A 13,547-nucleotide genomic window follows, 5' to 3' on the forward strand; every position below is an offset into this window, starting at 1 on the left:
CCAAAATACTGGGCCATTTATCGTTTAAAACTAGCAACTGAGCTGGCAGAGGAAGATTAGAAAAAGTATATTCTACACAACAGACTCAGTCCCATTTTTTGAGAAAAAAAATGGTTAATATAGCATTTCAAAAGAGATCTGCCTACCTTTTTAAAAACCATTAAATAACATTCTTAGTCTATCCTCACAAAATGTATCATCATTCTGACCCTGCCTCTGGACATGCTAGAATAGTTTTAAAAAAAAAAAAAAAGCTGTATTTCTAATGTTCATGTTTAGAAAAAAAATTGTTAAAATCAAGATAGGTAAGGTAGAAGTCTTTAAATAAAGGTTTTAGTGAATGCTAAGATACTTTTTCCTGCACATAATATTTGTGCTGATCAGTAGAAAACAAAGACAATGATATACTCGAAAGCCCACAGGAGTTGTAACACAACAGCAGGATCAGTAAGAAGCTATATTAAATAATTTTAAAAAAATATTTCTCAGAAGAATCTGCAAACTTCTGCAGTCCAGATATAAATGCCAGCTCTACACTAAGGACACAAATACTAGAGCTGGGAGAAATTTTCCAGTGAATGGTAAATTGGCCTAAAAAAATGCTTCTAGGTCCAGGCAACCAGAGCAGTCGTCCTGGGCACCGTCTTCCAGAGGGCTCTGTACCAGTCAGAGCAGTGGGTTTTTTGGCTCTGTTTCTCCAGGTGGGCACCAAAAACATCGTCTATCCTGGCCAGCAAAAGACCCAGGACCATTCCTCTTTTGGGGGGCATCAAAACTATTAGTGAATTCAGGTCCAATCCAGTGAATAGTTTCAAACAAAAATGGAAGAGAGTACAAAAAGTCAAAACACCACATTTCAACTTGTCATTTCAAAAAATCAGTTCATTATGAAATTTAGCTAATAAAAGGATCCATAGATAAAAGTATCAAAAAACAACCAAAAATGAAAAACCAAAAAAATAAAAATTCTTTTCAGATTGATGCAGTCAACCCAAAACAAAAATTCAGTTTTACTTTGAACTGAAACGAGTTGTTTTCATACTTTTTTTGATTCAACCCCTGAACTAAAAAAAATCAACTATTTGCTAGGCTCTAACTAGGGGTGGGGCAGTGTTATCAGTCTTTGGGTTCCTTTGCCAACAAGAATCTCAAGGCCCAGGCACAGCCTCAAAGGACACTGCTATTCAAAAAGAATCTTTTCCCATGCACATGAGCAGAAACCATATGGACAATCATTCAAAGAGCCAAACTACTCCACTCCTAGGCAACTGTCTCACACTTGCAATGCGGCGGGGGTTATTTCCTCAACTTAGGCTATCCACACATCATACAAGTTCACTGCTCTTCTGTAGAATGTCTCACAACCCTCATAGGGAGAAGACAAATACACAGATTTCCTCCCCCTCATTTTTTCCATCCATAAACAGGTAAGCCAGCGAACTAGCTCTTCCCTTACAAAATTAAGGAAAAAAAAGTTTTGACAAACTAAAAGCTATGTCCCTGCTTAGAAGTGGATTAAGCTTTTGTGGGGCCCTGGGGCACAGCAAGTATGGCCCCTCCCCACCCCTTCCACCTGCAGGCCCCTGGTCCCTCCCTGCTCCTGCTGGGGAAATGGGGTGAGGGTACGGGGGCTTCCCCTGCCCACCTGGCGCTCCTGCCAGGAAGTGGGGTCAGGGCGCAGAGCCTTCCCCCACTCCCTGGCAGGAGCACCGGGCTGGTGGAGCGAGACAAGCCCCTGTGCCCCCGACTCCTCTCCCCAGCAGGAGCGCCGGGCGGGCGGAGCAGATCTGCGCCCATTTTTCCAGGTTCTCCGGGCACAGGCCCCATTGGCCCACTGCTAATCCGCCACTGTTTTTGGTCCTGGATAGGAATTCCTCTCAAACAGGACCAACCATCTCCCCAACATTTCTGCTGGAAGGACCTGGCCAGAGCCACAATGCAGCAGTAACCTCAGTCCCAGCCCAGAATTTGAAACCACAGTAACAGTGAAAATCATTTTCTGTTATAGAGAGTTTTGTACCAAAGACTTCATTTAAAAAATAAAATTAAAAAAAAAAACGTACATGCTTGTCCTTTAGCGTCTCTTCATTGTTGTTCCCATTGCTGTCACTGGATGATGCTATACTCATTAAATGCTCATGTGATCCATTGCTCCCCAAGCTTCCATAGCCACTAGATCCACTGTTGTGTACAGGCTGCAAAAAAAATATTAGCAATCAACTTTAACAAAAGTTAAGCTCATACTGATGATTCAGAATGAGAAAAATTAGCAAGATTCTATAGCTGCATGTTTTCTTAAGATCCCAGACAAGGATACATTTGACTATACCTAAATATCAAGGCAAGTACAATACTGTACATATATGAGCAATTATTTCTAGGATTGCACCCTCATGCTCCAAATCAGGCAATGAGCTCTCAATAGGCACAATCCAGTGAAGTCATGAAACCCCAAAGGAGTCAATATGACTCTGCACAAAGCAAAGTTCATTGCAGGGTTGGGTAGTTTAAAATATACTTTAATGTGGATAGTATATTTGACTTCTAATAAAGAAATCATAGCAAGTTAAAAGACGGCATGATTTTGAATGCATCACTGATAGTATTTCTACCTGGTCAAATATACCTGTATCACTTTTGATAAAGAGAAAATAGTATCTATTAATGTCTTTATTGTTAGACTGAGTGAGACTATTGTGTAGCCTCTTAAAATTCCAGATAAAAAAGTTTAAAAATCAATGCGATCAGACAAATAAAGAATTCAACTTTATGACATGGAAAAAACACACAACTGTTTAAAAATCTAATCATCATCAGACAAAAAAAAAAAAGTTAAGTATAAAGCTATAACTCACTCCATCATGGGATATTAAAGGCAAATTGTAGTTTTAAATAACAGTGTCTTGCAGTCTGGAAAACTGTCATTAAGATTCAATAATTAACCTTAAGTCTACCTCTATGTAATATATTGACAGTCTTATGCATGGAATAGTGCCAGCATCTGTTGGATACTTGGGGAACTGCAGGCATTGGTTGATTTGGAGCATATTAGTGGAGTATATGAATTTATGTGGTCCTAATCCAGTGATCCCCAAACTTTATACCTCGTGCCCCTCCTTACTCGTCTGTGCTCCCCCCTTCCTCCCAGAGCTGGGGCCGGCAGCCGGGGCCCTGGGCACAGAGCTGGGGGCCAGGAGCCAAGCTGGGTGGCGCTCTCTCTTCATTCCCCATGGGAGCTGGCCCAGCCCCCAGCTGTGCCCCCCAAACCTTCCTCCATGCCCCCTCCACATGGGGTGCACCCCAGTTTGGGGACCTCTGTCCTAATCTGTCATGCAGGAAGATAACCATTTTCCACCCAAAAGTATTTTGATCTCTTCATTATGATGCTTGTAACAGCTCCCATTAAGGGGAATTAATTGGAGCTGGCAGGGTGTGGCTCATTGCTGGGCTAAAGAACAAAAACCTGTGGGTTTTATGGGCCGGGGGGCTGTATAAAGCTCACAGGAAGGAAGCAGAAAGGGAGGAGCCTTGGGCTGGAGTTCCCCGCTGCAGAAGCTAGCTGTCCCCCAAGGGGCTACCTGGACTGAACTAAACTGTATATACAAGGTGGTGGGAACAAACACTGAAAATAAAAGGGCACTGGTGTTTGCACAGAGAGGTCTCCGGTTGGTTTTTGAGAGGAGCGGTGAAGCATGCCACTACAGTGCTGAACAGGCCATTTTGTCTGAACTGGGAGAATGGACTGCAATGCAATTTATTCTTGTTACCTCTGCTATGGTGATTGGGGGCGGGGAGAAATATAACTTTTGTACTTAAAAAGTAAACTGTAATCATTTAAACTATTGAATGGAGAGGGTAAAAGGCTGGGTACCTTTGTTGGTGTAGGTTGTGGGATGCCTGGTGTAAAATGCAGATGGGGTCATAAGGCTGTAAGTTTTTTATTGTAAATTTGTGTAAAGGAATGTGTTCCACAATAGAGAATTAGATAATTAAACAAATGACTTCTGTAAAACAGGGGTAATACACTGCTACCGCAAAAGGGTGTTATGAAGACAAATGTATTAAAGATAAGACTCTGAGGTAATGGGGACCATATAAGTACCCAAGACCCCAGCACGAAATAAAACCCCAGACCCTACCTGTAACAACAGCCGGTATATTTGTTCTGTGATTTCCTGAATGCTAGGATGAAGGATTTTATCTTCTGTGTAGTTGGGAGCAGCAAATACATCTTCATTTAAGGGACCACTGTAAAAATTATCATATCCAAAATATTCCAAATGCATGTAAAACACAACTTAAATTAATCTTTCATATATATTAAATAGGCTCTTGTTCCTATTCTATTGCATCTAAAAAAAAACTTTCAATCTGATAAAATGTGCAACCTTACTCTGAACATGGCTTCTCCATTTTGAAGTAACTCTTGACAATATTGGAAAAACCTGCAGCACTTACAAATTTATTGTTAAAAGCATTTAATGTATTATAATATACATTTACAATCACAAAACCCAAATACCAAGGTTAAAAGAAAGCAGTTTGAGTTTGTCATTTTTGTACAGCTCTCTTCCACTAATTTAAAAAGAGTTGCTATGATAACTTGAACCCCCACCCTCATTAATTAATATGAGAATCTAATAACTTGTCTACTTACGTCCTAACTTTGTGTCTTCCGATTATAAATGAGACTTTTCGGCTCCAAGGATTAATGAAACTAGACCAGCTGGTGTCCATAGTTATGTATTCCCCATTTCTAGTGCAAAACCTGATTGGTGAATAGTCAAAAGGCTGTCCACCATATTGAAGTACTATAATGCAAGTTTTAGAAAAAGGTCAGTTTTATAGTCACACGTAAAAATTATATTTAATATGCTTTTATTCAATTTTTACAATAATTTCACAACAAAAAATTTGAATATGTATACATATATGGCAGACAAAGTTTATCCAGTAACCAAACTCTGGGTAATTTCACATCAAAAGGGAAAATTACAAGTGTTTGGCCACCAGAGGGAACTGACCTGCACTGTATATATTTAAATTTATAGAAATTAAAATTATATTCTTTGCTCATACCAACATCTACAAACACATTTTAAGGAAAATAAATCAGACTATTTGCAATGCTGAATTTTGTTCTTCAACATAAAATTCTTCACTAGGTAGAAGACCTAAATATATATATTTTTGTAAATACATTTTATATGTAAAAACAAGATTTTAAAACTTGATGCCATCATAGCAACACTAACTCCACCAAGAAAAATGTCCCCAGAAAAAATTAACTGAAAAATTATTCCATTTTCAAAATTTATGCAAAAGAGTTGACACTGACCAAGAGGCTCATATTTTTCTTTCCTGTCAGTTCATTAATCAAAGAAAAAAATATCACTCAAAAATGACTACGTATATGAGTGTGATCTTGAGACAATTATCTTTCTGATAAATGGCTAACATATTTACTTAGTATGGCCATTTTGTCTACAACAGTCAGATTTTACCCTAAGGAACAAGAACTTGAGTAATAATTCTCCCATTTTGTTGTTGACTAGTGTTAAATGTTCAGCTGTAAACCAAATGAAAATGTGTAGTTTAGTTTTTCTTTGTTTTCAAAACAAATCAGAAAATTGACTAATTCTATACAACCTACCAGCTTGTCTGCCCTTTAGTTCCTTGAAAGTTTTAAGGTCCCTGAATTCTAAGAGTTCTTAGAAAAATCTACCTTATTTGTCAACATAAAAGATAACATACTTTTTTTGTGAACTGCTAGCATTAGAGGTCTGTCACTTGGGTGAAGATGCAATAAAACAGGGGTTCCTATTAAGTCCTGAGGTAGGTATCCCAAAAGAGGTACAGCTCTGAAAAAAAGAAAAGAAAGTCAAGTGGAATAAATACACACAAAATCTTACTTTGAAATATTTCATTTAAAACTCTTTTCTAAGCTTTATCTTTTTTTTAAATTAAAAAACTATGTGGAATTGAATTGGGGAAGCGTTAGTATCAGTTCCATAGTAACATGTGACAACCCTTTGGAGAAGATTGCATTTTTATAGCACTTATCTATGGCACCAATCACCAGAGTATCTGAGCACCTCCATAACGTTCATGAATATTAAGGAGTTTATTCTCACAAAACCCCTCTGAAATAGGGAGGTATCCTCAATCTACAGATTGGGAGCTGAGACAGAGAGGTCATACCAGATGTCTGTGGCAAAACCAGGAACTGATCTCCTGAACCCAAGTCTGGTGCCTTAACTAGAAATCCACTCTTCCTCTCAGATTAAAGGTTTAATTTTCTGAAGAGTTGCCACATAGTCAGCCCAGTAGTTCAGGTATTTAAAAGGAATTAAGGAAGACTTAAAATGTTAGGAGCTAGTCTAAAATTTTATTAGACCTCCATAACTTACCATGTTCCAATGAAGAAAGCCTTTAGGTTAATGCAACAAAAACTCATTCACAGACTAGTTAAAATATGCATATAAAGGAGATTTTCGAAGAACAGCTGGCAACTAGGTGCCTAATTCCCATGTGACTTGAAAAACATCTTAGCACTACTCGCACCATTCCTACTTATGCCAAAGAAGTTGATGGATTAGAAGTTATTTGCAAGATACAAACAACTACCTTTGTAGACATCAAAAGTTGACATCTGGAATTTCAGATATCCGCATTTTTGTCAGAGAAAGTGCCTGACAAGCAGAGAACAAACTCCAGGGAAGCATGGTCCTTGCTCCCGTGAAGCCTAGAAGCATTACAGGGAAGGCATTGCTTTCAGCAGTGCACTTCTGACAGTCCACAAGAGAACTCCCCTCCAACATGTTCGGTCAGAGTTTCCAAAAGCATGAAGTGCACTTCCTTGGGGTAGGGGGTGGAGCATACAGACAGACCTCAACTATTCCCAAATCTCAGCATTCATTTAAGAACAGGTCTGTAGCTGCTGTGCCACAGAGAAAACACAAAAACATGACCTGAGCATAAGTGATGAAGCAATGTCTTCCTGAGTCTGCAGACAGCCTGAAATAATAACCTCTCAGAGGTGAACTGCCTGCTCATTTTAAATGAGCATGCTAATTATGACAGTTAACACTGTGGATATTTAAAGTACTTCAAGGCTACAGGCACATAAGGAGAGGAAATGTATTATGAAGCTCTATACAATCTACTCTCAATGACTTCTCATTTTGGGTAGACTTCAATATCACATGACCAGGTTGAAAGAGATGGGGGTGAAATTGGTTTCATTTTCCTGAAAATAGGCAGGTGGAGGACAGAGGGGAGAGACAGTCAGCTAGCTTTCAAATAAAAAAAAAATCTAGCAAACACTATGTTAGGTGGTGTGTTGGAGTGCAACACCTGACCTACTAATTTTAGTAACTTGAACTCTCATCACTAATTTAGTTATGAAGGAACATGCAAGTTTAGTTACCATTAAAGCAAGAAGTCATCAGGCATGAATTTTTAATCTGAATTTCAATATGCACATTAACAACAAATAATGTATTGTCAAGTACATTTACCTACCAGAACTGTTAGTTCAGTATCATTATCTATTTCCATATACAATATTTGCTCCATGAGCTGATTAGCAGCACTTCTAAAAATTGAATGGATCGTTAAGAGCTAAGGTTATTATGAAAATTTACTTTGATTCAAATGTGTATATTGTTAATAGAAACTAAGAAGTATTAAGGAAACAGAATATGTATGGACACACACACACTCTCTCTCTCTCTAAATTGTAACACTTATGTAACTGGTAGGAGAGGTTTATTATACACTATTAACCTTTACTGTGAGTTGAAGATTTTATGCAAGAATTTTATTAGACTCAAGAGAAGCACATATTGGTCAGTATATTCAAGTTCATATTTAAAGATAACACGGCTATTGAGCATCATGTAGTTGTTAACAGACATGTGGTAGGAGTGACAGTTAATTACAGTATCACGGGCTAGCCGTGTTAGTCTGTATCCACAAAATGTATGCATCCTCCATGCATCTGAGGAAGTGAGGTTTTTTTTACCCACAAAAGCTTATGCCCAAATAAATCTGTTAGTCTTTAAGGTGCCTCCAGACTCCTAGTTAATTACAGGGAATTGTCTACTTTTTACCCAACATATTGAATATGCAGATTTATTGCATAATTAAGACTGGTCATCATGTAAGCTTTATTTACCTTGTGCAAGCCTGTTCATAGTTTCAGTGTCACATTATGACCAACTCTCAGTTGACAGCAGGATCTCTATTATAAATATTTAATTCTATACTCTTAAAAACTGAAGCTCTAAAGCTGAGGTACTGTTTTACATATTCTACTTAACCCCCGAGAGACTGTGAAAATATACTGCATACACATGCATGTCCTCCTAAACCTTCATCTCACTTGCAGTTTGGAAAATGCCAGTGGTCATAAAAGTAATACAGTTCCACTAAAATTAATAAAAATGTATCAACTGTGGGCTGCGGAACTTATTCTAAAAATCTTAAAACCATACTAAGTTTGTGGTGCTGCAGCAGCAGCAGCCCTACTCTGCTCTACAATGTGGAGAGCCAGAGTTCAAAAATGTCCATTGGTTAAAACAAAACTAATACAGGAGAGAAGACCTCAGCACATCAGCCAGGAAGGAGGGGGGAGCGCTGTACCCATGGGCAAGGAAATAAGAGGAATATCTTCTTCCTGTAGTCACTCCCACTCCTTTTAAATTTAACTACTGGAAATGCACTTTTTAAAAGGCTCTTCTTGAAGAGGCAACATCATGAGTCCAGCTCTTTTCCCAGGCTTAGGCTCACAGGCACAGTTGCCGGCTTCTAATTTTCCCTGGGGGTACTTAACCCTCACTCAGCCCCAGGCCCCACCTCAACACTACCCGTTCCACCAAGACCCCATCCCGCCTCTTCCCTCCCCCTCCTCCACGTGTGCCCCATCCCTCCTTCCTCTCCCTCCCAGCAGAGGCACTGGGGGGGAAGAGGGGAGCTGGCTGTCAGTGAGTGCTAAGCACCCGCTAATGTTTTTCCATGGGTGCTCCAGCCCTGAAGTACCCATGGAATCAGCACCTATACTCAAGTTCCAGGGAGCTGGCAAATTTAGGAAGGGCAAGCACATAGATGTGTCTCAGATTTCAGTTAAAATGGCAGCCACGCCAAAAAAATCCAAGAAGTCCAAATGGAAATAAACAAGCGCACACTCTGTGGAGGAGGAATTTGAGGAAAACAGGAGGGCCAACTGACACCAAAAACTATGTAACAAAACCCCTTTCTCCTGCAAATACCTGCTCATAAAGTCAAATTAGACTCACTTCTGCGCCTTAAAAGTGATAACATGTAAATAGAAATCCCCCAAAGTAGCTAAGGCTTGTCTGCTTCATATTTTATAAGATCCACAAACCAGAATACTACATAGGGTGACCAGATGTCCTGATTTTATAGGGACAGTCCCGATTTTTGGGTCTTTTTCTTATATAGGCTCCTATTACCTCCCACACCGTCAATCTGTATCTCAAAAAATTATATTAGGTAGCTTCTCCGGAAAAGTATATCATCTTGTCCGAGGGAGATTTTTCTCCCACAGACCATCTCAGCAGAAAGGTCAGAACTCCCCTCTATAGAACAGACTTTTTATCTTTTTGTAAGCAACTCTTTCATCTATGTGTTTTTCAGAGCCACTATGACATAATGTGACAAAGTCTGTGGACAGCACTTAACACTGCTGACCAAACTAAGTTCAAACCCAAAATAATTTGCAGCAGTAGTTCAAAACCAGAGTGCTTTGAGATGGGACTATTGACTAAACTGAATCAATATAACTTTGCAGCTAAGTCAGTCAAAGACAAAGTGAATAAATACAGCTTGTGAAACCACAGACCTGGTGTTGCAATGACAACTACCATACAAGACAAAATTTTACTAAATCTAAGCTCTCACAAACAGAGCTACCTAAAATCTGAGCTCTCAGAAACAGAGTATTAACCAGGAATGTAAATTGCATTCTTATGCACTACCGGTTTGTCTGCACAGTAGTACTGGAAAAATCAGTTCTTATAAGTAAAAGGTATTTATTAAAATATGGGAAGTGGTTATTGTAGCAACTGTAAGTATAAAGGTAAAGGTGTTATGTAACCAAAATAAAAATAAACAAACAGTGAATAACTAAAGTATATTAATTATATTTTAAGTCTTTATATTCACATTAAATTCTCTAAATTATATTATAGGTAAATGCTGTGACCTTTGTACAAACTCCTGCTTTGTATCTGTGATGGATAATGCAAGCCTAGCAAAAACTGAGATACCTTTACATTTTGCTAATTTCTGAAATACTATCTCTGCAACGTTCAAAAAAGATAGTCCTGTATCCACACATCCGGTTTGTGTAATGTATGAGGTCCGTATAATGGTTAAAATGTAAGATATGATGTAGGTTTCAATATGGCCATATATGCCCCCCATAAATCAGATGCATCAATTATTGCTGTCTGTAAAAAACAACATGTCAAAGAAAATACATAAGAAAGATGTACTAGGTAACGTGATAAAGGGAAAAATTGTGAAATGCCTCCCAGTTAGGTATAAATACAAAAGGGGTAAGAATAGAATTTTGAGACAGTTTGATCACTGCAACGGCTGTTTTCCACAGGGGTTGGTAATATATGTACTTTTCCTTTCTGTATTAAACTCTAATAATCTGATTAATAAATTGATTAAGCCTAGTTATTGGACATCTCATTATTAGTTTATATTGTACATATAACATGCAAGTCTCTCTCCAGTTAAAGAGATTTACTTAGTCTCCACCATAGTTGCTAATGTTTCATGTGTGCCATATATTTTTCAGATAAAGCCATAACCTCCAATCTGGGGCTTGATGCCTTATTTGGCTTCACCCCTGGAATGTGGATAATTACTCTAAGCAGATTCTACGTTCTTCAAAATCTCACCAGTTCAACTTTTCATACTGCTCAAAGTAGTTTTTTCAGAACCAGACACAGCAGAAACATGACTGTAGAGATCTCAATTTAAACTGCAACAAATGCTGCAACACAGGGAAAAATCATCTGATTCCTCTGTAGCGTTTGTCTCCAAGGACTCAGTAAAACTATAAAAGAGAATGCATTGCTATCTAATTGGATAGTGCGTGTCCACAGTGTAACTATGCCAGCAGGGAATGCATGTGACATAGAGCTACTTATTAACTAAATTGAGTCAAAGAATTAAAGTTAGAGAACATTTTAATAAGTAATGTTTTATGGTTTTAAAAGCGCTCTTCTGCAGACACAACATCCGGCATCACCCCAGGTCAGCATAGATTATTAGAGCAATTGATTACTAGCGGGCAGTCTATTAGCTGGCAAATATATTTTCCATTTTCAACTGCAATAAAAATCACTTAAAGATTAGCTATTAACAAAATCCATAGTGTGAATTCGCATTATAACAGAAATCAGGTTGGTTAAAGTTTGGGGATTTTTTGTTTTTATTTTTCTTGGTTAAATTCATTATTTTAAGAACGAGAGAGACATAGAACGTGTGTGTGTGTGTGTGTGTGTGTGTGTGTGTGTGTGTGTGTGTGTGTGTGTGTGTGTGTGTGTGTGTGTGTGTGTGTGTGTGTGTGTGTGTGTGTGTGTGACAAAATACATACATACATAATATATTTGACAGTAATGAGAGATATCGGCTTGTTTCCTAAAATGTGGAAGTTGGTGCTAAAACTGCTGTGTAGCTATTGGATATTTTGTGGAGGACATATAAATAAAAACTGCCCTTCCCAAAAAATAGTAGTTTCAGTTATTCACCTTTCATCTATATCCTGGAACAAACAACTTGGTGTGTGCGTAGTTGTAAAAATTCTCTTGTCAGGAGGAATTCTGGGTGCTAAAAGGAGAGAGAGAGAGAGGGAAAAAAAAAAGGGAAAAATAGCTTGACAGCACTTTTCATATGCATACATTGTTTTAGAGTACCTGGATCCTTCTGTCAACATGGAATAAGTTTTAACCCAACAGACAGCAGTTTTCAATGTTACTAACTTGCTCACATCCACTTGTACCCTCCTAATGACAACAGAGTGCAGTCCTGATCACCTATATATTACAATTTATAGTAATATTTTATCTCCAAGATGAAAGTATTGGATACAAAATCAAAATTGTTTTGTTTCTTGATATCTGGGGTTCACTCCTTGGGTGTGGCTGAGCTTCACCTCACAGAGGACCCAAGAGGGTAGCGAGACTAAAGATGATGTACACTGCTTTAATATGCCACGGCCTGATCCTGGGTCTGGTTTGGCTTCCAACACAAGTGAGGATAGCCTCAAAGCTAGTATTACTTTCACCCACTTGCAATCACCTGAAGGGACCACTGTGGCATCTGGGAACTGCCAGACTGCAGCTGCACTCTGGCAGTGGACCCAAAAAGCCTGATATACTAGGGACTACAAGAGGGAGCATAAAGCCAGATACTCTAACGTTACATCACACCCAGAGATCCTTCTACACTGGGAAATCTTCAAGTATCTGACTATACCAGCTGGTTTGTGTTGGCGTGCTGGTACAATGCAGATGCAGCAGGGACCAGGATCTAACCTTTGATGCTAGTGTAATTTGTTTCGAGCAGAATGGCTCTTACAAGCAGAATCAGATTCATAACATGCCTATAGAAAACATCTACCCAAGAAGACTATTTTCATTTCAAGATGGTTTATGACTTGACTCAAGCTTAACAGTTACACATTGCAGTTCTGATGTTGCTTTTAAGACCATTGTGATTAAAATTAGAAGTATGTGACTGAAGTTATGGCAACACTATCAGGATTCATTGTGTGTTTTGCCATACTAGTATTTCAGAAAAAACATCTAGGCCAGGGGCGGGCAAAGTTTTTGGACTGAGGGCCACATCGAGTTTCCAAAATTGTATGGAGGGCCGGTTAGGGGAGGCTGTGCCTCCCCAAACAGCCAGGCATGGCCCAGTCCCTGCCCCCTATCCTACCCCCCTGCTTCTCGCCCCCTGATGGCCCCCCGCAGGACTCCTGCCCCATCCAACCCCTCCTGTTCTCTGTCTCCTGACTGTCTCCCCTCCCCCCCGCCCCGGGACCTCTGCCCCATCCATCCCTCCCTGTCCCCTGACTGCCCCCCCCCCACTGCCCCATCCAACCCCTCCTCTCATTCCTGACTCCTCCCCATCCCCCCCGCCCCATCCATCCCTTCCTGGCCCGACTGCCCCCTGCTGTCCCATCTAACCCCTCCTCTCATACCTGACTGCCCCCCTTCCCGATCCCTGCCCGATCCAACCACCCCTTCTCCCTGACTGCCCCTGGAACCCCTGTCTGACAGCCCCCTGCCACTCCATTCAACCTCCCCCTCCCCTTCCTGACTGCCCCCCCCAGGACCCCTGCCCCCTGGGCCAGGAGCTAAGGGCTGGTCAGGAGGATCCCGTGGGCTGGATGTGACCCGTGGGCCATAGTTTGCCCACCTCTGATCTAGGCCCACATTTTCAGTCAGGTGCACACCTGCCTTATGATTACACATACCCAACGTACAAGTAAATCCTTATTT

General features: G+C 39.9%; 1 protein-coding gene across 3 annotated transcripts in view; it reads right to left on the reverse strand.

Moving 5' to 3' along the window:
• The window catches only part of PER2 (period circadian regulator 2), a 71,320-nt gene that overhangs the window by 27,410 nt on the left and 30,363 nt on the right, over window positions 1–13,547 (reverse strand). For all 3 annotated transcript variants that reach the window (XM_045030655.1, XM_045030654.1, XM_045030656.1), the window contains 5 exons: window positions 11,793–11,871; window positions 5,755–5,861; window positions 4,658–4,811; window positions 4,140–4,248; window positions 2,064–2,195 (listed from right to left, as the gene is read on the reverse strand). In XM_045030655.1, coding sequence (XP_044886590.1) covers window positions 2,064–2,195; window positions 4,140–4,248; window positions 4,658–4,811; window positions 5,755–5,861; window positions 11,793–11,871 — 581 coding nt within the window. The remainder of the gene's footprint in view (window positions 1–2,063; window positions 2,196–4,139; window positions 4,249–4,657; window positions 4,812–5,754; window positions 5,862–11,792; window positions 11,872–13,547) is intronic.

Source organism: Mauremys mutica, chromosome 9, assembly GCF_020497125.1.
Source record: "Mauremys mutica isolate MM-2020 ecotype Southern chromosome 9, ASM2049712v1, whole genome shotgun sequence".
Taxonomy (NCBI): Eukaryota; Metazoa; Chordata; order Testudines; family Geoemydidae; genus Mauremys; species Mauremys mutica.